Below are 23,673 nucleotides of genomic sequence, written 5' to 3'. Positions count from 1 at the left end.
CTGGATGCTGCCGCGTTGTACTGGCAGGGTCCAGACTCATATCATCCAGCTGGTTTCCCTCCTCCCGCAATCGTGTAATTAGACTTGGCAAATCTGGGGGGACCTCAGGTACGGCTGAACGACATGATCCTCCGCAGCTCCAGGCATCTGTAGCTGAGCAAGAGTATTTGCATGCTCCTAAGCTACTTTCCAGGGAGAAGTTCCTCAACCACTTCTGCGGTGGTCTCCATGTCATGAGCTACTTGCTCTTCCGTTGGTCCTTAGGGTCAGCCAATACTGGTTCGAGAGAACCGTATTCTTCAGTTGGCGTTTTCCCCCTTCAATCTCCGGCTGCTGTCTCTGGTCAGACGTCCGTCATATCCATGTGCGGCCGCTTCGTTTGCTCGTTGCTCCTACCCTGTATTTTTTTTGTCTCTCTGAGTAAAGGGGAAATTACAGGCCCTTTGTCTACACGACCAAAAAAAAAGAGAGAGAGAGAGTGGGGGGAAGAAATAAACACCTGGAAAAAACGATGGTCCCGGAGGGGATCGAACCCTCAGCCTTGGCGTTATTAGCACCACGCGCTAACCAATTGCGCCACGGAACCTATTTGTTGAGTTGGTTAAATCTTTTTTGTTATATTAATAAAGATTAATGCATACAGCTCAATCGCATCGAGTCAAATGCGAGCGGACTTGACCCCCATATATCCGTTATGTATCAAACCCCACGATCCACTATATATTCTTTACCATCAACATCAATTTTATTATAACGCAAGACGAAGACATTGCAAAAATGGTTTATAGGTTCTCGGCTCAGTATAATTCGCTAGGTATATAAACGTAGAATTTGATGGTAACAACAATAATCATCTCCTGGCTGAATCCGAATATCCATGAAGCAGCCCTGCTGCGCTTTTCTGAACTGTTTTTGTTTCACCTCCTCATTCCACTCTTGGTTTCCCCTTTAGAAGCGGCTGAACGTCTGATACAGACTCGCAGGTAATGCATAACACTTCTATGGGATCTATAGTATTCTACATCTTTTAAATCCAGAGAGTACGCAAGCCAAGGAGTATTGTCCCAGAGCTAAACCAAACCCAGTCAGCCAAACTCCTCTATCCTCGTTCTCTGACCCAGATGCCGGCGTGCAGATTGGCGTAAGGGTTCTTTTCTATGCGGTCGAGGCACTACTTGGTCGTGTAGCCAGTGGCCCCTTTGGAGCTTATCTCCAGTGCTTCCGTACGCATCAGCACGATATAGAGAGCCGTACAGTGATGATGCCACATGGCACAAAGCAAAGCCGCCGTAACACAAAGCAAACTCAAGCTCAAAATTATTCCTTTGCCGAGATACTCGACTCTGGAACAACCTGTCTTTGCATCTCATTCTCAGTGCCTTTTCCCTTCCCGCTACCACTTCCACCAGGCTCTGCCACAACCTCCACAGCGGAAATAACCCACTCCATTCCCGGATACGAATCACTAATTACCCTCACATTCACACGCTGTGGGACAGGAATGTCACGAGGAAACTTGACCGTGGACGTAGTGGACACAGAACTGTGTTCATGTCCGTGCCCTAGAGCTCTTGTGGCTTTTTTGTTCTTGTTCAATCCTTTCCCGTTACTGTTGTTATGATCGCTATTGTTACCGGTAGGCCACGAAACCCTCTTGAGCGCCAGTAGATCTCCATCCTGGCCATCGGATTTAGAAGCACAAACGAGTAGAAAGAAGCCCTCAGTTTGCGGTTTGGGAAAGCGGGGCGCATAGATGCGGAAGTCTGGGTTGCTGGGCTGATTCTTGCGCGTTAGCGAAACACTTAGGCCGCGTTCCGAGGACAGTGGGACGGAGACTGCGAGACGTGGGAGGTAACTTGTTGCCTTGGTGAACTGAGAATGCAAAGCAGCCGGGAGGTGGAGTTTGCCAGGGAGTGTTGTGATTGCACCGTGAGGCAGGGAAGTAAGGGAGGTTAAAGATGATGGGAGGCGGGTTTTGTTGTCTTTGTCTTCGTTAATGGATGGGTCAACTCCTGGGAGGATCGAGAGCGGGTGGTCAGTTGGCCATCGGGCGGATTTGATGCACTGTAGGAGGGTGATGAACGTGCGGCATGCGGCCGTGTAGCCTAGTTCCGCCATTGCATCGATGGAGGCTTGAATGATACGGATGCTCTGGTCAAGGACTGATGTCTGATCCCCAACATAGTCGGAAATGGGGAGGTCAATGCGAGACATGTAGGCTTGTAGGAGAAGGAAGGCTTTGACGTGGGGATCCCACATCGGTAGATCGCCCATGGGGTCTACAGCGAGGGGTAAGTTCCGCGAGAGCTCAGCGTTGATGAGATCCTCATTGTGACGAACGGGAAGTTCGTCAAACTCTGTGGCGGAGCACATCCAACTAAGGACGTCGTGAAAAGATGGGGCTGGCTTTGCGTGGGAGAGGAGGTAGCGGATCGTTTTGTGCGCAAGGTAGTAGTAGCTCATGATCTTACCAAAGGGCGTTGGGTCGACCTCGCCAGTTGCCGAGTCGAATATTATGCAGCTAGACTCTGACAGCTCGCTGAGGGATTTGTCGACCAGGTTGATCATAAAGTCTTGCGCTAAAGTCTGAGCTTCGAGAGAGTTGTGCTGGTCTGCGGAAATCTCAAGACCGTAGTAGGATGGATTTTTGTGCAGACGGCGGAAGAAAAACGTCCAGGTCAGGTAGTCGAGAGCGTCTTGCTTGGTGGCAATGGTCCCGGCAGAGACTTCGGCGCCCAAATGGTTGTCAAGGACTTTGTGAAGTGTGGACTCCACAGGAAAACCGGTGTGCAAGAAGTGCTTGTAGAACGCCTTCTTCGAGTCCTGCGTAAAAATCCGCGCAATGCCGGACGAATCGAATTGAGGCCGACCCGCACGACCCAGCATCTGCAGAACATCTGTCAAATCCATATCCTTATAACCCTCTGTCTTCGCGTCGAAGAACTGTGTTCCCTTGACGACGACGAGATGTGCAGGAAGGTTGACACCCCACGCGAGAGTGCTGGTGGCTACAAGAATTTGAATCTTGTTGTTGGCAAAGAGCTCTTCTGCTAGCTGCCTATCGGATTCCACCAAACCAGCATGATGAAGACCAATGCCAAAGGAAAGGGCCTCCCTCAGAGCATCATCCTTGACCCGTTCAAGGTTTAACTGCAGATCATCCTCCGACATACGAACAAAACGACGAGGGTTATCCTCCATTCCACAAAAGTTTATCAAGTCTTTGGCAGTCAGTCGAGTCTGCCTACGAGAAGCGACAAACACAATCACAGGCTTCTCAGGAGAGTGGTTCTTAATGGCCAAGAAAGTAGGTCGGTTCATAGACTGCATAAGAGGGCAGAAACCACGCTGCTCAGGGAACCCGTCGATATAGATCTCCAGAGGAACCGGCCGAACTGAGTGCCGGAAATTGTACAAGCCTTCTTTCACTCCCAGCCAGTTTGCAAGGTCGGAGGCATTCGCACAGGCCGTCGACATGCCCATTAATCGGACCGAACCCTTTGACTGTGAAGCGATATAGTTCATTCGAGAAACAATAATTTCCAGAATGGGCCCACGGTCACCGCCAAGCAGATGAATCTCGTCAATGATGACCAGACTTACCTTGCGGACGTAATCTCTGGTTTGCCAGCTACGAGAGATACCGTCCCACTTTTCTGGTGTTGTGATAATGATGTCTGCATCTCGGATCGTCCGTGTGTCAGGCGTGTTGTCACCGGTCAACTCAACTAGTTTGAGGCCCATAGGCGCTGTAAGCCGTCTTCCCCAGTCCATTACACGCTCGCGAACAAGCGCTTTCATGGGCGCAATATACACGACTTTTGAGCCTGGACGCTCTCTAAAAGCCCACCACATGGCTAGCTCCGCCGCGACTGTCTTCCCACTACCTGTCGGCGATCCTAAAAGTACATTTGCCGCGGTGTGATATAGAACGTGAAAGAGCTGAGTCTGCATGGGGTTGAAGAACTGAAAGCGCTGTCCGTACAGCTCTTCAAGGATTGGATTTTTCAAAGCAGATACAGGGAGAGGCTGCAATTCGAGGAGATCCGTGTACACACTCTCAGTGTCCGGACGGATCAGATGCTGGAACGATATCGGGGTAACAGTCTCCGCTCCCAACCAACGATCAGATATAGCTCGAACATAAATTTGGTTCGGTAACGGGTCTGAGAGAGGAATGGTAAAGTTTAGCTCGTGGACATCATAGAGCTTCTTTCGACTCAAGATAAAGTACTCGTGATGGTAGATCTCGGACGTCTCCGAATTTTCAACCCAGATCCAGTAAGATTCGGAGGCACCGTGGTGTCGATCATTCCAGGTGAATTCTGGATACAGCATTAGGCGCACACGTAAAACGTCACGATTCAGCGGTGCAATCTCAGTCTCGACACTGAGAGTGGGGAAGTTATCAAGCAATTTCGCCAATGTCTTGCCCATTTTGTGGTTATGGACAAGTTGGCCAAGCTCTGCGGTTTCCATATCCCTCATCGATTCAACAGATGAAGTCGGCAGCTTCTCTTCCAAGTTCCTTAGAATCGGCTGCGGCAGATCAAACTGGCGGAACGGGTGATCGAACGGCCACATCTGCTTTTCGATTGATTTGCACATCGAGAGAAGTACTTGGCATTGATATCCCCAACGTCGGTTCAATGCAATCATGAACAAAGCACGGCATATACGTGCTGCATTTTGCGCCACATATCCAGTGTCTGAGACCAAGGCAAAGTCTTCAATTTTGGCTCGGGAAATGTAGGACTGGAGCAAAATGTTGGTCTTTGCTTGTGCAGAGTCATTTCCTCCTTCCACTTCAGTCTGGACCGCTTCCTCGCGAAGTCTGGTGAGTTCCTTCGACTCATTTTCACGAGACTGGATATTGTCGAATTCACCACTCATACTGATCATCCGCAAGACGTCTGCCTCCCCTGCTCGAGGCCGCATGAGCTCGTTGAAAATCTCAATACTCGTCTGAAGCACATAGTATTGACTTGCAATTCTCCCGACGTCTTTAGCTCGAAGTTCCTCAGTTTTCTCGTTGTAGATTATCATTTGGCTCTTTTGCAAAACAAGCGCAGCCTGGATGATGAGCTCGCGACGTCTTAAAACTAGCCCAGGGTCGTCTATCAATTCAGTGTAGTCAATGCCATAATTTCGAGGCTCGCGCTTCATGCGCACGAAGAGATAGGAATATCCCAGCCACTGCACTCCTTCTGAAATCGACGTGACTGTTCCGAGAGCAATCTCGGCATTCAAATTATCGACCAATCGACTTGAAAAGCGGGATTCAATTGGCTGCTGCGAAGTTACCGCAGACAGGTAGTGGTTCAGTTTGTCATGTGTTGTACAAATGAAGCCGATGCCTGTATCCTGGAATTGAGGACGACCAGCACGACCAAAGATCTGCAAGACATCCAGAATGCCAAGATCGACGAATTTGCCCTCTTGTGGGTTGTATAATTGAGTTCCCTTGATGACCACCGCCGCGGCTGGCAGGTTAACACCCCAGGCAAGCGTGGCTGTACAGCAGAGAACCTTGATGAGTCCTTCAGAAAACATACGCTCCATAAGGTTTCGGTCACTTCGGCTCATCCCGGCATGATGTGTGCCAAATCCACTGGCGAACAAATCACGCAGCTCGCGAGCACGAGCATGTTTCATATCTCGTAGCGCGTTAGAATAGTTTTCATGTTCATGGCAGCTGAAGAGAGCCTCGCATCCGTCCTGAACTGCCATTTGCTTGAGCATTCGCGCAGTTAGCACAGTGTCTTTGCGCGAGTGCACAAAAACCATGACCTGGTGTCCTCTCTCGAGCATGTCCCGGACTTTCTCGAAAGTCACAGTATCGATATTATCGCGGGATTGCTTAGAGCCCGGCTTCCCCTTAACGCCAATGAAGTGTTGCTCAAGGGGCACTGGCCGGAAAGAGGAATCGAAGAAGAACAGTCCAGCCATCTTATTGACCTTCAAGAAATCGGCGACGTCGACGTAGTTTGGCAGGGTTGCCGACAGACCGACGATGCGAATGAGCGACTGGGTACTTTCCACCTGTCGCTGGGTTCGAGCCACCAATGACTCAATGACCGCACCACGTTCGTCGTGTAGCATATGAACTTCATCAATAATTAACAAGCGGACCTTTTGCACAAGCTCCGTGTCTCCAGTGCTTTTTCGAGTCACTACGTCCCATTTCTCAGGGGTGGTGACTATGATTTGAGTCTCCACAATCTCCCGTTTCGTCAACTGCATGTCACCAGTCAGTTCACGAACTTTGATTCCCAGCCATGCAAGGCGTTTTCCAAGTTTCTCGGTAACCTCGGCTGCGAGAGCTTTCATCGGAGCCACATAGACGATTTTGAAATCATCCACTAGGACCGAAAACTCGGTAGCACCGGGCTGCTCAGCGGGATTGGGGACCGTGTTCTTCCCAATGGCATTGAGAATTGTCAGCATAGCGGCGTCTGTCTTACCCGCTCCAGTAGGCGCGCAGATAAGCATGTTCTCACTAGTTTTGTAGGCGACATCGTACAGCAGGCTCTGCATTCGGTTTAACGTCTTGTAGCCTTTGAAGGTACCCTGACAAAGACCATCCATGGAAGATATCGGAACCAGTTTCTGCTGCTGTCCAATGGTTCCGACTTTTGAAGCAGGGACTTCGACCTCCGTATATTTCGGCTCGTCAATCTGTCTACTACCCAGTGGTAGACCATAGCTTTTTCCATTCAGGGCGAGTATGTTTCTCGAGTCGTGCGTTTTGAATACATGCGGGTATTTTGGCCCCTCCCTAGTCTGCTCCGGCAGAATGGCTGCATTTTTGTGCTCGAAGTCCTGCCTCCGAAGAGCCTGCTCTCTCTCGGCCCGTGTCTGCAATTGTCCAGACGCCAATCCGTCCGTCTGCGCTTGAGTGTTCCGCGGACCAGCATCTAGACTTCTCAGTATCTCCTTCCGGTGTGCGATCAGCTCGATCACAAAATCCAGGTCGTCAAACCCCACAATCTCAGCCAGGGACATCTGCAGCTCGTCGTCGCCACTGTCGGTAGCTAGCGCGGCAATGATTTGTTGCGCTACCTCGTTCGATTCCACCCCAGGTTGCTGGGAAGCGAGAAGCTGGCATCTCTGCTGTAGCCATGTTGAGTCGTATTGTTCGGAGACTGGAGGGGAAGGGAGATCATCGGTTTCGTAAATGCTCTCGCTTGTGGACTCCTCATCAGAACTGATTAGATCCCAGACATCGTCCACTGTCCCGGAGGAAGAGGAGTTCTCGTCGAGGTCGAGATCGAGATCGCTGCCGTACGTCAGCTGGGCGTTGGCGGGGTTTTTGGTAAGGTTCAGATCTGCGATGGCCTGCCGCATGGCAGCTAGTTGAGCCAGCCACTGCGACTCGATGGATTCTGTCCCGTTCATCATTTTCAAATTACAGTGCGTAATCCGAACCAATCCAATTTCCCTATGAAAAGAGATGTGAAGGTGGGAGGAGGCGAGGAGGTGAGGGGATTGAAGAGAATGAAGGGGATCCCAGTTAGATCCTCGGCGGTGGTGCAGTGAATGACCTAAGTTTAGATGCCTGGGGCGCTCCATAGAGAGCTAAGATATAAAATGATTCAACTCGCGGTTTCTTCCTCAATTATAGCCTACGGAGCCATATGCTTATTCAATAAAATTACAATTTGCAAGCTTCTACCACCGCGCCCCGCTATTTTGTATATAATGTCCCTGTATTCCAGAATTATAATTCCGACACAACCACGCGACAAGCATCATTTGAACTAATGCCTCAGCAACCAGACTGTATTTGATTTAAGATAATGACCCAAGGCGCTATGATAAGAAAGAGAGAGAAATTATCCGACTGCAGATGAGTACAAAAGGTGAGGGACGTCGACAAGGATATACCAAATAATGTTGAGATGAACAACCCCTGCGACGACTGCTGGATACTATATGAGCATGGGTACCGACTGAAACAGAAGACAAAACCCAGAGAATTTTCATACTCGCTGCATTGTGCTTCAATATAAATAACCTAACCCAAAGCAGAAAGCAGGAAAGCCCACCACACTGTACTATACTGTGCCATACAAAAAAACAAGGGGTATGTAACCATGACTGAATCCACGCAAAGCTTAAGAACAGAAGGAAATCCAAGAAGAACTGGTAAAAAGAGACATTGCAAAGGCAGACTTAAACCGTTTCAATACGCGCATCCTGCGAGAGGCCTGGGCGATGCCCATACGCCGGAGCTGTAACCATGGGAGTCTTAGCCTGTCTTACAACAAGCCTTTCATTACTAGAGTTCAAGTGGGGGGTTCTTTTCCTGACAGGGACAAGGACCTGCTTCTTGCCCTTTGAGACGGAGACGGAGCGTGCGACGGACACTTCGATGGTTGGGATTTGAGCATTATCGCCTGCTCGGGATGTTGTTCGTGGCGGGGGCAACGTGGATATGGTTCTTGCTGTAGCTGCATTCCTGTCTCTGGGCGGAGACATTGTCGTGCTTAAAGGTGAGAGGATCGGGGAAGATGCTGATGTCACTGTGAGTGTGTCCGAGTAGGTCTCTGTTGAGCTGACGCTGCTTGAGTCCGAACCTGAATGGAGCTCTCGCGTCTTGATGGCGAGGCTCTTTGCTTTTGTTGAGGTTTCTGAGGACGGTACTGTCATTGTTACTGGTGCTTGATTTGAATGTGATACTCCCCAGGATGGCTCTTTCATGCCGGCGTATGTTCGGACTCGTTCGAACTTATGTATGAGAAGTGGTTCGTCATCGGAACCAATTGAGGTTGCAGAGAGGAAAGATGTGATGGAGGCCTGGGGGCGGTGGGATGATCGTGTTTTAGGACAAATGTCTGGAGTCGAGCCATTTGAGCCAGGCACTGCCTCCTGGGATTGGTTTCGAGACGCCGTCAATGCTTTTCGCGATTGATCTGAAGGCTCGGATGCCTTTTGAGTTCCGAGAACTTTTGCGGCCTTGTTGGCTGGTACAGTTGGGAACAAGTTAAAACTAGGGGATATTGCTGGGGAAGTTGCTCGTCGTCGAGGCGGACACCACGGTGGAGATGACTGGGACGTGTGGCCATAAGTAAGTTATTGCATGGTGGACGGCGTCCGGAACTCACCTCCTTGTCAGGAATTGTCAAATTATCCAGTGTTTTGCTCCGCCTAGCCAACAGGGGGGGCCGATCATTGTTTAGAAGGCCACCAAACATTACGCTGTACCGTTCCATCTCAACTTGAGGTATCTCAACCTGGAGAAAGGATCCGGGATTTGGCTTAGACCCTTGCTGATGTGCCATGGTTCCACTCTCCGAAGCAAGACACGGCCATACTTCTGTGTTCTCAATCGGTGCGGTCTTGGTACCTGCTCTCCGCCGGGGTTTGTAGTCTATCGAATGCGTAGACCCCTGCGACGGCCCGTCGTTCGGAGCTTGAACCTGGTAGAACGGCCTGTTTGCATTATGAGCGACGGCGTTCTTCGCCTTAAACAGGCCCCCAATTTTCTTCCACTTGCTTGGCTTGCGCTGCAATGATGAATTGGGCCTTTCTTCCTCGGGAGGCGTGGGCGGCGGTATTCGTTGCGACTGAGATGCAGCATTATATTGTTCCAACAGTCGAGGGCTTCCAAGAGCAATGCCAATCATTGACTCATCCACCCCCAGGTGCGTGTCTGACGCTTCAGCTTCGACTGGTGTGCTAGTGAGTTGAAAATCAAAGCCAGGCACCTGAGAATCTGGCTTTCTGCTGCGATTATGCTTATCGGACATGCCAGAATGCTGTCCCTCTTTGACGACCTGATGGATTGGACGACTGTAACTGACGCCGGCCTGGATCTCGCGTAGGTCATTCCTTGGTAGGGCATCTGTATAGTTCAAGAGGGGATTTGAAATGCCCGGCGCTCGAGGTGGCGAGCGTGATTTTCCAAGTATTCCTTTGGCCATTCTCAATAGACGCGGTCCATAAAAGATGAGTCAGTATCCGATTAGCAGCGTATGTAGAATGAAATACGAAATAAAAATATAAGGAATGGACAGCCTTCCAGAAGGCCGAGACGAGAATTGAAAAACCAAACCAAAGGAGCGAAAGTAAGCCGTCCAAGGAAGAAGAAAGTGGCGGTCCCTGATATTATAAGGGCAATAAGCCCTTAGCTGAACACCCCCGGTGTCCGTGACACAATGTCGGGGGTTTGGTGGGCCATAGTCTCACATCTAGGATCTAGACGAGACAATCTAGGAGTGTTAGCGCTAGATTGAGAGGGAGTGACCAGACGATAGGAGTTATGGTGATTGGTATGCCATGAGCCCAACGATATTAGCCGGTCCAGTCATCTTTGGATACAGCGAGCACCATCAGAAGCCGCACTCGGTGCATATATCAGAGCGTAGTGGTGGGCGTTGTGGTTGCGCGGCTGTTAAATTATCATAGCGGGCTGAGGAGCTGAGCTGATTCATTATTGGTTTCATGTTACTTTGAAACTCGGCCCGCTCGACCAATGAAGGAGGATAGCGCCTGGCATCCAGAGATCCATAATCAAACGCGATAGTAGTAGTCTCCCTAGGAAAAGATCAGTCCGATCTATAGGCGGAACAGAAGAGTCGAATCTCGATGCCCGCTCAGTGCACCGTTCGTGCAACAGAGGGCCGCAGTGCTTGAGAATTTAGACGAAACTCATGCTCTCAGGAACGAACCTAGATCATCACACAGATCTAATGTCCTCGCCTCTACTGTTGCTATCGTAGTAATTTGAGCTTGCGGCGATTCTGCCAGTCTGCACGTTATGCGACGGGCTGAAAAGCACGGGTGGCCTTATTGTTAGTACCTGGGAATCGCCATCTCAACGCCCTCTATAGCCTTGAGATCAAGCCCACGCCGATAGCGAAAGGGCATGTAAAACGCATTTTCCACTCCGTTTGTCGAGAAGAGAGTACCGAAAACCGGTAACCCGACTCTGCTGACAGAGTTTGAGTCGAGAATTGGGAAAATGCGTGCAAGAAAGGGATGCAGGGACGATCTCCAAACGGGCTAGTGTTACGAATGATCGGCACCTGATGCGAGCCACACGTGCCGTGCCGTTACGGAGCGCAGTCTGCTGCGATGTTGGGTTAGAAGACATAAATATATAGAGCAGTGCATTGAGGACTGCCGTATCAGGTTGGTTCGGCAAGATCGGGTTTGCATAATAGACAGCGTGGTTTGGATGGATTTGAGGAGGCGAGGTTAGGGCTTAGGGAAACAGGCTCTGTGGTCTTTGATAGCTGGGGATCTCGTGGAATACCGGCGCCCATCATTTCAGCAGAGGCTCACCGCGAGTTCTTAGATGGAGACCCTGAGCAGTGGTTTTGACGTGGGCTGTCTTGCCGCTGGATGGAGCTCTCCGGCTGGCCCTTCTCGCAGCGGTGTGACCTGAGGGCCGAGTCGTCTCCTTCCTCGTATTACTGGCATGCTGAGGTTATATTTATAGTGCGCAGTTTCAGATATCAGGAAATGACACTGCAGTAACGAAACAAAATAGAGTTGTATCATTTCTCGTAACCACGCATTTCACACTGCAATTGTCGCATGTCAGATGAAGAATTGCGCAAAGGCACTTGATCCAAGACGGAATGGCGGGGCAGCTCTAGTTGCCTCAGGCGCTGAGCTAACCCCACCCCACCTTACCTCACCTTCTTTCTGCTTCCCACCGACATCTCTCCTCTTCTCCCTATCGCAACAAATAATAATCTCAACAGCTCTGTCGCTGGTCGATCTCTTTCTGCTTCTCTGAAATCTTCTACTGTCCCTACTCAACAGTTGTTGCCGTCCGTCTCCAGACGAACTCTTCTCCACCGTTTTCCATTCTGCGTTCCACTGCTGCTTGTTTATCCAACCGTTACCATGGGTGCTCACTCTGCTGTCTGGCAACGTACTGTTTACCCAAGACCCTGAATTCTTTTGAAACGCGGCGGCTAACATTTGTCCGGCATTAGAATATGTCGATTCCAGGTACCGTGCCTCCGTCATTACCCCGCCTCAACCAATATTGGAACCCCCGCGTCCTCCGCATTGATTCTGACCCAAGATACCTCACAGTCTGATGGGATCCGGCCAATTTGACAAAGCCGCCATCCTCAGCCCTGACTTTTCCGGCGTTGAGGCTTCGTCTCCCGGCTTCACGGTACGCATTCCATATTCCCCGGCCAGCTTCCGCGGCCAGCTTCCGCCTCCTTTCCGACCGGCCGGATCGTCTCGTCTCGACTGTCATCGCTGACCACAAAGACAGATCTCGCCCCAGGAAATCCAAGGTATCGGATCTGCCTTTGGTGACAGCACCTGGGCCATGCAGAATGGTGTCACAATCGGTGGAGAGAAGTTCCTCGCTATTAAGGCTGATGACCAGAGTGTTTACGGCAAGAAGGTAACCTCTTGACCATAAGATACCACCTATCTGGCTTGCGCAGTACTAACTGAGATACAATTCTAGGGCAAGGAGGGCGTTGTCATTGTGAGGACACCTTCCTGCATCATGATCGGCCACCACACCGAGGCTGTCCAGACCACCAACGCCGCTGCTGCCATTGAGAAGGTCGGCGACTACCTCCGCGGCGGCAGATAAACATAGCAAAGCTGCATTGGGCTAGTCCTGGATTCAGACAGACAATCTGTTTGCCTATTGTAAATCACGATGGGGCGCTTTCTTACGTTTTCTACTCTTCCATCTTCTGCGTTCGACGCGTAAATATGTGTAATATGTACTCCTATAAGTACAGAATGAACCCTTGTGGGTATTGATGGCTTTGCACAGTGCTTACAATCCCTGTAGCTGTGGATAGAAGTGTACGCATGATTTTATATAGACACCGGTCACTGGTTAGTGTCTTTATGTGCTGATGTTGCAATTTGCTTCTAGCTATGGTCATGCATTTCCGTTCGGCTAGTAGTAGGGACTATGATATTGTTATTATTTGGTGGAGTTAAGCGATGCACCTAGCCAGTACGCCAAGGTCATTATAGATATGTAAATTCGTTATCATAGTAATTTAGACATTATCGAAGAGCACCACTCAGGCCTTCACATCTTCGTAAGGAGGCATTACTTAGTTTCTGTCTCCTTGAATTCTCAACGCACTCCATCCCGCCTAAGCCAAGCCCCTGCATAACCAAACAAGAATCATGAACCCGGTCACCAGCACACTAAACTGGCAACTCCGCGTTCCTCCTCCCCCCCGCCAGCGTCTCTAGGACCCGCTGGATAACCGGCCCGACAATGGGTATATTTGCCGCGAATTGGCCAATCGTGACGAGGAAATCGCCGAAGAGGATGAATAGACCGTAGAGCTCAATCAAGAAGCCTGTCAGCGGCCACCGGAAAAGGATGAGAAGAATCCCGAGAGTGAATGCGGCGGTGCCTTTGAGCTTTTGGCGGCGGGAAAAGAAGGCGATGGTTTTTTCGAGGCCGATGATTAGGGTTAGTCCAATTAGGAAGAGGATCTGTTTGATGTTGTGTTAACTATGATCGCGAAACGTCTAGCTCTGGAAGGGGTCATTGGACGTACATTTCCCATTGCAAGCCTGGAAAAGCGAATCGGTTAGTGACGGTTGGGGGCAACGGGCTGGCTGGGTGGACGTACAATGAGCGGTCGAAGAACATCAATACGCCTCCGAATAGGAATAGCCCTCCTATGCTCGCGCGACTGTTAGCGACTCGGAATAGGATAGGGCAGAACAGCGCAAAGTAGAATATGGCGCGGCGCATTGAAACGTAGGTTGGAGGCGTCAGGAAGTGCTGAGAGGCGGTTGAACATACCACCGGAGCAGAATATGACACCAATTTCTTTCATTTGAGTAAAACCGTTAGAATAAACGTGGACGTGTATGACGGCTTTGGCGGGCCGCATGAGGGAACCTTGGTTCCTTACTCTGGTTGTCTGTCATCCACACTGACGGCATCTTGAGATCGAGTAAAGATAGAAATATACTAATAGGGACGAAGTCAAAGTGACGTTTAGGAGGAAACAGAGGTGCGCGACGGCGAGCGTAGTTTGAGGAAACGCAGCGGATTCTGGATTTGTTTGTGAAGGTTAGCAAGCGGCTGATAAGGAGCTTGAGAATAAGAAAAGGAGCATAACTGTAGGCTACCTACATGGAGAGTACAGCGGTCGTTAGGTTTGTCTAATAATCGAGTATGACTAAGTCGCCTTTGATTCTCGCAGCGAGTTTCGGCCAAACTTTGGTGTGCTTGATCAACGACCACCGCGATCGCGATGAACAGTCCAAAAATTCTGCCGTGTTGAGCCTAGGCGATTGGGGACTAATATGCATCCGGAAGGCGGTCTGAAGCTACCTTAACTATCCCGACCGCACAACAATCAACGCCGAGCGGAAAAGCTCTTCATTTCTGTTTCTTGTCAACCCAGATTCTGTGTACAACTACGCCTGCTGGACTAGCTGTTTCAGATGAATAATGAAAGCATCGTTGCTAACAGCTTACAATACATTGAACACGAAATATAATGATGGATGGGTTATGAAGTTCTAATTCGGAGTTGTGCCGTCAAGAAGGCCAAAACAACTACAATGAACCACGAACTTTCTGGGAGCGCGATGCGCAAATTTCAAAACCCACTGACAAATGGATCTGGGTCTATTTAATCCCATACCAAGGCTGGCTTCCCAGCCCATACGCCGCGGCAACAGCATCCTCGGGCGCTGTAACTGATGTTCCGTACGTGGAGCGTCGGTATGAGTCGAGTGCTTTGAGCACAAGGCGAAGATCAAATCGTATAATATACAAGATCACGAATAAGCCGGAGCACTTTCTTGAGCCTGTCCTGAAAGGGGCATGGTGGGTGGAAGGGCTTGACTGTGTTGGTCGTACATATTCGTTGAAAAGTAGCCTTCTTCACCAAGCAATGTTAGCTAGGCGATGGTGATTATAGTGTAAGAGGTATCTCACTCTGATGTAGATCTATCCTGTCATGGAATGTGCTTGAGCAGAACCCGAGACTCTATTTGAGCACGACATGGGCAGCCCTCAGCTCAAGATAACTCTCCGGCACACCTTGCCCCAAGGTTCGAATTACACCGAACACCTCTTTATCATGATACCGCAGCCGGGTCTTCGGGTCGGTATAGGAAGCCGGCAGTCCAGTAATGTCGCAATACGGCCGTTGCTGCGACGGGTGCAGTGAAGGCGCGGACTCGATATTGGTGTAGGTTACGGATGGTCCGGAAGAATATGCAGCGCGTGCATTCTTTTCTAAGACAAGTGTCTGCAGGTTATGCGCAGCCTGGGCGATGTTCGCGGTGCGCTGGTTGCCCTCCGCCGGGGTCTGGCTCCCATCTGTACTAGCGGCGGCTCCGGGAGTAGTTGCACCGGAATTAACCTGCGTAGCAATCGAAGACGCCTCCTTTCTTGAGCTGTCGGAGAGAAGCTGCTTAACGTTCTTGTTTCGTCGCTGAGATGGCTTCCAGGTCTGGCTCCGGAACGGCCGAGGAACGGCTGCGATATCGAGACGGTCAAGGAGTCTTTGATGAGCTTCACTTTCGGCAGCAGTAGGAGGAGCCATAATGAGTGGATTGGTGAAGTTGAGAAAGAATGCGATGTATATGGGAATGATGTGGTTGTGAAACATGGGATGGCTGGGGAGATTTAAGAGAGACCCGCCTTGGCGCGGCTGATAAAGAATGGATAGTCAACGAGCCCACAATGATCTCGGACAATAGTCCCTATTTTGCGCAAACTGAAGGTAGTTATATCTTAAGAAGGGAATATATGTTTTACGTAAGGAATGTGAAGACCTGTGGAATAGCGCTGAAAATGACCGCTATTAATGCCATTAAATATTTGGAGCCGCCCAGGACTTGAAGCTGGGCACCGATATTGATCCAAGCCAATTTAAGAGCACGACTGGGAACGCCCAGTTAGTCACAATCATAATCCGCCAGCTCTTTGGAGCTAGTAGTAAATGTCTAAAGCGGACCCTCTAGCTGTTTACCTGCGTTCGCTGGCCTAACCTATTATCTTCTGAGAGTTGTGGAACCCCTTTAGGAAGAAAGGTAGTTTATATTCAAATCGATATAAACATGGGTGTCCACCAAGTTCGTAGGAACTTGCAAGGGCATTTTGATTAACAAGAACATGATGAGGCACTTAAAAAGCGCGCTGCTAAGATAGCTTTAAGTGTGTTTTCAGGAATATGTTTTTTTCTTTTATGGTTTTGGTAAGACAAAAAGATAATACAGGGTTAGTAGAGGCCCTTGATTACTTTACCCAGAAGATACCTCTTTAGGCAAGGTATGAGTGGCCTGTGTTACCCATGGTAATGCTGAAGATGCGTGTATCTGAGTAAGAGAGGCATAGACGGCTCGCAAGACTCCTAATTGGTTAGATACTTTGCAAGCTTAGCTATAATAGATGAATAAAAGGATAAAGATGCACAATGAGGCTTTTGAAGTTACGATAGCCATTGCTTCTCAATTTTAACAATTGACATCAGGCTGTCATTCAATGGGATTTGCATTTTCCATCAAAACAAAGGAGTCAAACTTCGCTTAGATCTGAGGCATCGATCACTGTGACCTTTCGGAAATTTTCCGAGAACACGACATGGTAGAGATTGCCACGAAACTCTAGAGAGAATGTTAGTTAAGCTATAAGTGAGGAGGTAGAAATACTGGACGGAATTTCTGTGGGAGTTTGTCAGTAAAGTCGAGAACAGCGTACTGTTCCATCTTCCCGTTTTGTATCATGGTAAAATATTGTCCGCCTGGTTCAAATCTTGGCATCTGTTGGGAAATCCGATCGCAGTCTCTCAGGAGTTCCAATCCCCATTTCTTCTGGGCGACAAGGAAGTCAATTGTCCCGCCATTAGTACCCGCCTTGATTACATACTCTGGAGACATTATAACATGGCCATCTAGCAACGGAAATAGGCAGCGGTAGAACTCTTTCTGATATTGATCTTCTAGTGGCGGAAGATTTCCTGTCAGAGAACGTGGGGCATCCGACAGTTGACGAGGTTGGAAACGCCTAATAGCATCGAGTGCCAATTGTAAGGGAGAGTCATACTCGAGTTCGGTGTCAATATGTTCCTCTGAGAAAAGGCACTGGCAATACCTACACCACTGTGTTAGCAAGAGCTATAAAGCAGTCATAGACCATGCACCTACCAACGGTGGATTTGGCTTGCGAATACAAAGTGTATATCGTCGTCTGATTTCTTCGCGTGGAGCCACCCGTTTGCCCAGATGTATGCAAGATCTTTTTTCAGATCTGCGCCCTTATTCTTGAAGCTAGACTCGTGGATTCCATCACAGCAATGGCTTTCTTGAGGACACTAGCAGGACCGGGCTGTTGAATTAGTCGTGATGGAGGTAGGCCTCTGGCAAACGGAAGATTTTGCAAGGATTTGAAGAATTTCTTTGGATCACTGAATAGAGCTTTGTTTGTTGTTGACCAATCCATAGGTTGACAACTCCGCACAATGTCATAAAGTGCCTATTGTGGACAGCATCAAGATCAGTAACTGATCGGTAATACTTCCAGACGCTCAACGTTAGGACCAGGACTTACCGGTACAGAACTCAGAAGATGTATGAGGGAAGTAATCAACCCTACATGTCCGTTGCTAGTCAGGAAGAGACCTTGCTTCAAGTCTTGCGTTAAGATAGAGCCACAATTTGGTATGAAAATCGGCGCATATCGTTCCACGACCTCGTTTGCTTCATCTTCATCGAGCAGCAGACCAATAGGATTCCAAGGCCACATAGCATTTTCGTTTGGCCTGAGCGATATCTGCTGTTCAGCGCCAAAAATCATCGGTGTTTCCACATGCTTTTCCGGGTCAAATCCTATCAAATCCCTCGTAGGGGAGCCATAAGACGTGAAGAGTATAATGTACGCTTGTGATCCTGGTTCGACGGCCTTGAACAGGTCGGCCCATAGTTCGTCGTCCCAATAGGATTGTTGGGCCTCATCGATAAAGAGATAGCCACAATGTGTCATCCAGTCGCGGCCATCAATACCAGTTTTGTTCTCGAGATAAGCAGCCCAGCCTTTTGCACTCCGAACAGCGTCCTCTCCCCAGCCCGATATGACATAGATAGGTGTCGATGGGTCACATACAAGTAGTTTATTGGCCATCAGATTCAATAGAGTTGTCTTACCCGAAGCGGGGGTCCCGTTGACTCGAACAACGTGAAAGTGTTTCACTCGGGCAATGAGTTCATCGACCAGCTTGTTTCGGGAAACAGCATGATGTGCAGTGCCTGTAAGAATCAGCACTTATCTTGTCATGTATCTCAACAGAGGCGCTTACCCACAGGTTTAACTCTACGTGCGGGTGGATGGCTGAAATCAGGAGAAGCGGGAGAGCCTGCTGGGTAAATTAGCCGTGGAGTATCAACAGTGAAAGAAACTAACAGTAACCGAGTTGAAGGGAAAGAGGATGCGAGCATGTATCACATTCTGCCTGAGTTGTCAACTCATCAAAAGCTGAAATGGAGGACCCCGAGGGACATGTGCACTTGATAATCCCATTTTTGCTTTACCAGGTACAAGGTCCAGTAGTGAGGAGTAAATTGCGTCTGTTGTTAGTCGCAGAGGTTGGTGTCGAATTTCTGTAGGGGGAAGAAGACGAGGAGGAAGGAGTAACCGGGTACTGGGTTTAGAGTTGAGAGATTGAGAACAGATGAATTCGCCATTGTGTCAGTCATGGATGTTCTTGAATTGCTTGTAAACTGTCCCGTTTTTGAGAGCTGGAGGTCCTGTCATGATCGAATGCCAATAACACGCATGAGAGCAACGATTTGAAGTAGTATCGTTAACCCCTTGGGATATTTCAAGGCTCGCTGAAATAGCTTAGTGTAATATTTTCAGTTAGTATGGTATAACCCTTTGAAGAATAATTCAAACAAGCACTTTTCCAGCCAAAGAAGTCGAAAGTGATGGGCCGATTGGAAGTGTGAAGTGAATTCGTCAAGGCTGTGATGAGCTACTCTTAACACATGGCCTTCAGGCAATGATTAACTCGGCTGGGTCAGACTCGCCGTCACCACAAACGATTAAGGTTTAGGCGTTTGTCACCCTTATCTGTGTAAGAGCCAAGATGCTCGTTCATTCCAGAGTGAATAATTATTGGTGGATTCAACAAATTCTCTGAAACCAAGGCAACCGTAAACTGGAGAAAGAAATGTGTATATGAAGTCAAGATGTCCCGGCAGGCAATGACGATATACCACATATCGGGCGGCTATCCCGAAGCAGGCAAACTAACCAAAACAGGTAATTCACAGGTACTCGCTCTACCAATGAAACGTTTAGAAAAGAGACGCTATCAGCTGCCCGACCCAAGCAGTCATCGAATCACGTGATACCTTGCTGCATAATCGACAAAACATGGGGTTTCCTCCAGCAACAACAGCAACAAAGTCTAATACGCAACAATGGTAAGCTTGAAAAAGAGGCTGCACTGATCCCTTCTTTATGAATCTGATTTGAGTCCTGCCAGGAAAACCCACATGAGCAACAGCAAACACTTCTCCTGTCACGAATCATCGAGAACGTTGTATGTTTCACTTGTTGATGCTGAAGACTATAAGGAACTGACAACCGCCCAGCAAAAGCTGAATGAAGCTGTTATGGAGATGAATCAGCGCCTCCAGGTAAGCGTGCCTAATAGCCTCTATCTCTCAGGTCATTGACGTACCGAATTCAGGCGGCCAATATCCAAACAATGGATGTTGAGCTAGTCGCGCAGATGTTCAAGAACTACCAGTCAAATGTTCTATTCCACTTAGAAGGTACGCGCCAGGCTTGATTAGGTATATTTACTCTTGTATCTAACAGTCATAGCCACGGACAACTTGAAGGAACCATCGTGATGTAGCCTGGGGTACTTCACGGCCGTTTGATGTTAATGAGTAACCATGATAGAGTAACCATGATACCACTGAATCAATCCTAGAGTCTTTAGCCAGTTGTTCCTCGAATTCTGTACATTTTAGTCAGTAGGGAAATATTATTGTCGAACTGCTGCTTTGTAGGAGCATAGCGACGCCGAGATACTTGAGTGACCGGTCTTGGCGATAGATACAAACGCCGGCGGTGGCAGACTTTCCACCGCGTCAAAGCTGGGGTCCCACCCATCCTTCATTGTCACCACTAACCAACTCTCAAACCCTGCCAACTGTGTATCGAGCGCAAACCGCTGTTCCTGGAGAGCTCGCGCAGCTTACTTCGTCGACGTACGCGACGGACAGCAATGTGGTAATCTCTCGCTGGAAGCTCCTGAGATCTCCGTGACTTTCGCCTCACACGATGGCGATCACATCAATACAGTCTATTCTCCCTGCTCGGTTCTCAATCAATTCATCCGAGCAGGGGGCCGCCAAGCCGCCTCCCAAGATATTTAATGTCTACGAGCGTCCTTTCAAAGGCTATCAGCCTCCGCAGCCCGATGGTTACGAACAGAGCAAATCCAGACCCGATACGAGCGCTATAGTCATCGATAATGGTAAGCGGACCTCAGTCCTGTGATATCAAGCTAGGGCGACAACTAATTCCTTATCATTGGCTAGGCTCTCATCTCGTCAAAGCCGGCTGGTCGTTTGACAAGAATCCCCGGTTTATACTGCCTCCTGTGATGAGCCGATACCGAGACCGGAAATTGAACAAGGCTTGCCAGTTTATCGGACACGATGCCTACGTTGATGCGACTACGCGCGGACAGCTCCGATACGCCTTCGACCCCGGTACTAGCGTGGTGGGAAATTGGGACGTGATGGAAGGGGTATTGGACTATCTTTTCATCAAACTCGGTGTGGACGGGGCCAATGGAGGCATTGACAGGCCCATTGTTATGACGGAGCCTATCGCAAACCCAAACTATCCGAGAAAAAGTGAGAAGACCGCATGCGAGATTGAAGCTGGTGCTGACGTCTATAGTGATGAACGAAATCCTGTTCGAATGTTACTCCGCCCCGTCCGTTGCCTACGGAATCGACTCTCTGTTTTCGTACCGATATAACCGCGGAACAGACGGTCTTATAGTTGACTCCTCGCATACCTCGACGCATGTCATCCCGGTGCTCAACTCGAAGGCTTTACTTTCCAACTGCTCGCGTCTGAATTTCGGTGGCATGCACGCTTCAGAATATCTGTTAAAGCTTATGCGCCTCAAATACCCGACTTTCCCGGGGAAGATGACGGAGCATCAGATGGAAGACTTGATGCATAACCATTGTTATGTATCAAAAGACTACGATCGGGAATTGAGTGGGTATCTGGACTGGACCGGTTTGGAAGACCGTGATCATGTTATCCAGTATCCATTTACGGAGCACATCGTACCGGAGAAAACAGAGGAGGAACTTGCGCGAATCGCAGAGAGGAAGAAAGAGAGCGGGCGACGGCTGCAAGAACAAGCTGCGAAGATGCGACTCGAAAAGTTGATGAAAAAGGAGCAAGAATTGGAGTACTACAAGGACCTACAGCGTGGTCTCCAGTCTGAGACGAAAAAGGAGAAGACGCGCATTCTAGATGCCGAGGACCTGAAAGACGAAGCACATCTAGAGCGGCTAATTCGGGATCTCGAGCGCTCAATTAAGAGATCGAGAAACAAAGACCTAGGAAATGAAGAGCAGGAAGAACCAGCGGAGGAGATGTCGTTCCCATTACTGGATGTACCAGACGAAGAGCTAGACGAGGCTGGGTTGAAGGAGAAGCGTCATCAACGACTCATGAAATCCAACGTCGACGCACGGCAACGTGCTAAGGAAGAGAAGGAGCGGGAACAAGCGCGAAAGGACGAAGAACTCCGGCTTGATCGCGAGAAGCGGGAGAACGACCCTGAGGGCTGGGTCGCTGAACGGAGAGCGCAGCGCCAGGTAGGACTTTCGAGCTGCGAACTACAAGACTTAGCTTACAGGGCAATAGAACCTCCTTCAACGGATCAAGGAACGCGACCGCATGAAAGCCGATCTAGGCAACCGCAAGTCATTAGCAAGCCAGATGCGCATGAAGACTCTCGCAAACCTCGCAGCGGACGGCCCTAAAAAGCGACGAAGAGGAGGCGATGATGATGATTTCGGCGCCAATGATGAAGATTGGGGTGTTTACCGTACAGTGGCTACCGGCGAGCAGAGCGACGACGAAGAAGAGGAGGATCTCAGTGGAATGCTTGACAGCGTCGAAAAGGAGCTGCTTGAATACGACCCGGAGTTCACCGAGAACCACACCCTAGCTGCTCAATCGGACTGGACGAAGAGTCTGATCCACGTGTTTCTGCGTGGTCCCTGGCCGTTCGACCCAGAAAGCCAGCGCGAGGCCCACCAAATACACCTGAATGTGGAGCGAATCCGAGTACCCGAAGTAGTCTTCAAGCCTTCCATTGCCGGAATTGACCAGGCAGGCATAGTGGAGATCGCCGCCGACATTGTCAATCAGCGCTTTTCGAATCCGGAGGAACAGGCGAGATTACTGCGCGATGTCTTTTTGACTGGCGGCAACACTCTGTTCCAAAATTTTGATGAACGGCTCCGAAACGATTTCCGGGCATGCCTCCCTCTCGAGGCACAGTTGACCGTCCGTCGTGCCTCGGATCCAATCTTGGACGCCTGGAAGGGAGCAGCGCAATGGGCCTCTGGATCGGGGCTGGCCAAGTCATCTATTTCGCGCGAGGAGTACCTGGAAAAGGGCAGTGAATATCTCAAGGTAAGTGGATATCACTGCCACTACATGTTCATCTTTGTAGTTCTGACTTGGTGTATCAACAGGAACACGATTTGGGCAACGTTACGTCGTGGTGATGGAAGGAGCACAGGCGTAGCTTGGAGTCGGGCGTCAGGCAAGTTGCTTAGTTGCTTAGTTAGACTAGGACATAATCATTACCAGATGGGATTTTGCACTCGAATTTCCATTTTGCAGTGACTACTATCAAAGACTGTGGTTACAGGTCAGCCGGGGTACTGGTTTCGCTCGCTCGAGACGAAATGGCATATGTAATGGCTTTTGTGGTCATGTGACGCACGAGCGAGGTAAAGACTGGTTACAGGTCAGCCGGTTGGTTCTTGTATTATGTAATTCAGACTTGCCTCATCGCGAAGTGTCATGTGAAGTACGATGTTCACCTTGGTTCTGGGCCGAGTATAGAGGCCGCCATCCATGATAAACAACGAAACCCACCTGGGCAACCGACCAACCTCTATAGCTGGGCTCGAGCAGGCTCCAGAAATTTCCAAGGTTCATCGCCCAGACCTGAAGTCAGAAGTTCGAACTTTAGGCTGAAGTCATTGTTGGGAAAGAACCCAGGGATTTTCGCTGCGCTCCGACCTCGGCCGATGAATGCCTTGCACGACGGGAGTGTTGAACGTCCCTTGTGTTCCCTTCGTCATCGATCATCGCAATCTTCGTCTTGTTATCATTTAATAATCATTACCAAAATTGTACGATATGAAGAAATATTGCAGATCCTCCGTATAGACGACGTCGGTGGGCCTCATTCTTCAGCCTTGTGGGCCAAGTCTACTTCGGGTAGTCTTCAACGGAATCCTGCGTATTCTTGTCTCTGAAGAGGGGCACGACGGTGTCTGATGTACAATTGATGCCACTGAGCAGACGCCGATCCAATCGCCAGCTGTTGCGTGGTGTCGGCTCGGCTCAGTCGGATTGCATCTTGGTCTGGCCTGTCAACGATGAGTCTGTCGATGATG

At 49.5% G+C, this 23,673-nt stretch overlaps 8 protein-coding genes and 1 non-coding gene across 9 annotated transcripts; 3 read left to right on the top strand and 6 right to left on the bottom strand.

The window, feature by feature from the left end:
• Positions 1-512: 512 nt before the first annotated feature.
• Positions 513-586, bottom strand: BDW70DRAFT_t83. The gene has a single exon. It is a non-coding gene; the product is annotated as a tRNA-Ile (tRNA).
• A 731-nt stretch (positions 587-1,317) lies between these two features.
• Positions 1,318-7,401, bottom strand: BDW70DRAFT_158792 (RNA helicase SLH1; the record flags this gene model as incomplete). The annotated part of the gene is made up of 1 exon (XM_073740588.1): positions 1,318-7,401. One exon carries the CDS (start codon positions 7,399-7,401, stop codon positions 1,318-1,320), a length of 6,084 nt encoding a protein of 2,027 aa, XP_073597274.1.
• A 679-nt stretch (positions 7,402-8,080) lies between these two features.
• On the bottom strand, positions 8,081-10,384 carry BDW70DRAFT_28196 (uncharacterized protein). The gene is made up of 2 exons (XM_073743671.1): positions 9,108-10,384; positions 8,081-9,051 (listed from the first exon to the last, which is right to left on the bottom strand). Exons 1-2 carry the CDS (start codon positions 9,924-9,926, stop codon positions 8,176-8,178), a joined length of 1,695 nt encoding a protein of 564 aa, XP_073597273.1. The 5' UTR covers positions 9,927-10,384; the 3' UTR covers positions 8,081-8,175.
• Positions 10,385-11,685: 1,301 nt separating this feature from the next.
• Positions 11,686-12,859, top strand: pfy1 (profilin). Its single transcript, XM_073736386.1, has 5 exons — positions 11,686-11,887; positions 11,952-11,967; positions 12,055-12,139; positions 12,245-12,379; positions 12,446-12,859. Exons 1-5 carry the CDS (start codon positions 11,860-11,862, stop codon positions 12,575-12,577), a joined length of 396 nt encoding a protein of 131 aa, XP_073597272.1. The 5' UTR covers positions 11,686-11,859; the 3' UTR covers positions 12,578-12,859.
• Positions 12,860-12,959: 100 nt separating this feature from the next.
• On the bottom strand, positions 12,960-14,184 carry BDW70DRAFT_133825 (Got1 family protein). Its single transcript, XM_073736385.1, has 6 exons — positions 14,105-14,184; positions 13,881-14,023; positions 13,769-13,795; positions 13,593-13,641; positions 13,518-13,533; positions 12,960-13,452 (listed from the first exon to the last, which is right to left on the bottom strand). The coding sequence occupies exons 2-6, from the start codon at positions 13,909-13,911 to the stop codon at positions 13,156-13,158; spliced, it is 420 nt and encodes a 139-aa protein (XP_073597271.1). The 5' UTR covers positions 13,912-14,023; positions 14,105-14,184; the 3' UTR covers positions 12,960-13,155.
• A 363-nt stretch (positions 14,185-14,547) lies between these two features.
• Positions 14,548-15,608, bottom strand: BDW70DRAFT_133823 (uncharacterized protein). Its single transcript, XM_073736384.1, has 2 exons — positions 14,918-15,608; positions 14,548-14,858 (listed from the first exon to the last, which is right to left on the bottom strand). Exon 1 carries the CDS (start codon positions 15,594-15,596, stop codon positions 14,970-14,972), a length of 627 nt encoding a protein of 208 aa, XP_073597270.1. The 5' UTR covers positions 15,597-15,608; the 3' UTR covers positions 14,548-14,858; positions 14,918-14,969.
• An 896-nt stretch (positions 15,609-16,504) lies between these two features.
• Positions 16,505-18,420, bottom strand: BDW70DRAFT_149291 (uncharacterized protein; the record flags this gene model as incomplete). Its single annotated transcript, XM_073738984.1, has 6 exons — positions 16,505-16,591; positions 16,639-17,080; positions 17,134-17,249; positions 17,279-17,461; positions 17,537-18,231; positions 18,282-18,420. 6 exons carry the CDS (start codon positions 18,418-18,420, stop codon positions 16,505-16,507), a joined length of 1,662 nt encoding a protein of 553 aa, XP_073597269.1.
• A 753-nt stretch (positions 18,421-19,173) lies between these two features.
• BDW70DRAFT_158786 (DASH complex subunit DAD4) lies at positions 19,174-19,845 on the top strand (the record flags this gene model as incomplete). Its single annotated transcript, XM_073740587.1, has 5 exons — positions 19,174-19,257; positions 19,473-19,529; positions 19,582-19,626; positions 19,680-19,764; positions 19,817-19,845. The coding sequence occupies 5 exons, from the start codon at positions 19,174-19,176 to the stop codon at positions 19,843-19,845; spliced, it is 300 nt and encodes a 99-aa protein (XP_073597268.1).
• A 436-nt stretch (positions 19,846-20,281) lies between these two features.
• On the top strand, positions 20,282-22,770 carry BDW70DRAFT_158785 (actin-related protein ARP5; the record flags this gene model as incomplete). The annotated part of the gene is made up of 5 exons (XM_073740586.1): positions 20,282-20,477; positions 20,542-20,862; positions 20,909-21,849; positions 21,899-22,675; positions 22,738-22,770. The coding sequence occupies 5 exons, from the start codon at positions 20,282-20,284 to the stop codon at positions 22,768-22,770; spliced, it is 2,268 nt and encodes a 755-aa protein (XP_073597267.1).
• Positions 22,771-23,673: the final 903 nt, after the last annotated feature.

This window comes from Aspergillus foveolatus, assembly GCF_047715535.1.
Source record: "Aspergillus foveolatus strain CBS 279.81 unplaced genomic scaffold BDW70scaffold_16, whole genome shotgun sequence".
NCBI classification, from domain to species: domain Eukaryota; kingdom Fungi; phylum Ascomycota; class Eurotiomycetes; order Eurotiales; family Aspergillaceae; genus Aspergillus; species Aspergillus foveolatus.
The sequence above is the reverse complement of the archived record's forward strand: the minus strand, read 5'-3'. Positions and strand labels throughout refer to the sequence as shown.

Coding starts and splice junctions, on each gene's coding strand:
- BDW70DRAFT_28196 (XM_073743671.1), bottom strand. CDS start 9,926: ATGGCCAAAGGAATACTTGGAAAATCACGCTCGCCACCTCGAGCGCCG. Junction 9,052..9,107: donor TGACAATTCCTGACAAGGAG/GTGAGTTCCGGA, acceptor CACACGTCCCAG/TCATCTCCACCGTGGTGTCC.
- pfy1 (XM_073736386.1), top strand. CDS start 11,860: ATGGGTGCTCACTCTGCTGTCTGGCAAC. Junction 12,140..12,244: donor CTTCGTCTCCCGGCTTCACG/GTACGCATTCCA, acceptor CCACAAAGACAG/ATCTCGCCCCAGGAAATCCA. Junction 12,380..12,445: donor AGAGTGTTTACGGCAAGAAG/GTAACCTCTTGA, acceptor ATACAATTCTAG/GGCAAGGAGGGCGTTGTCAT.
- BDW70DRAFT_133825 (XM_073736385.1), bottom strand. CDS start 13,911: ATGCCGTCAGTGTGGATGACAGACAACCAGA. Junction 13,796..13,880: donor GTGGATGACAGACAACCAGA/GTAAGGAACCAA, acceptor CTCAAATGAAAG/AAATTGGTGTCATATTCTGC. Junction 13,642..13,768: donor TGTCATATTCTGCTCCGGTG/GTATGTTCAACC, acceptor GCGCGAGCATAG/GAGGGCTATTCCTATTCGGA.
- BDW70DRAFT_133823 (XM_073736384.1), bottom strand. CDS start 15,596: ATGTTTCACAACCACATCATTCCCATATACATCGCATTCTTTCTCAAC.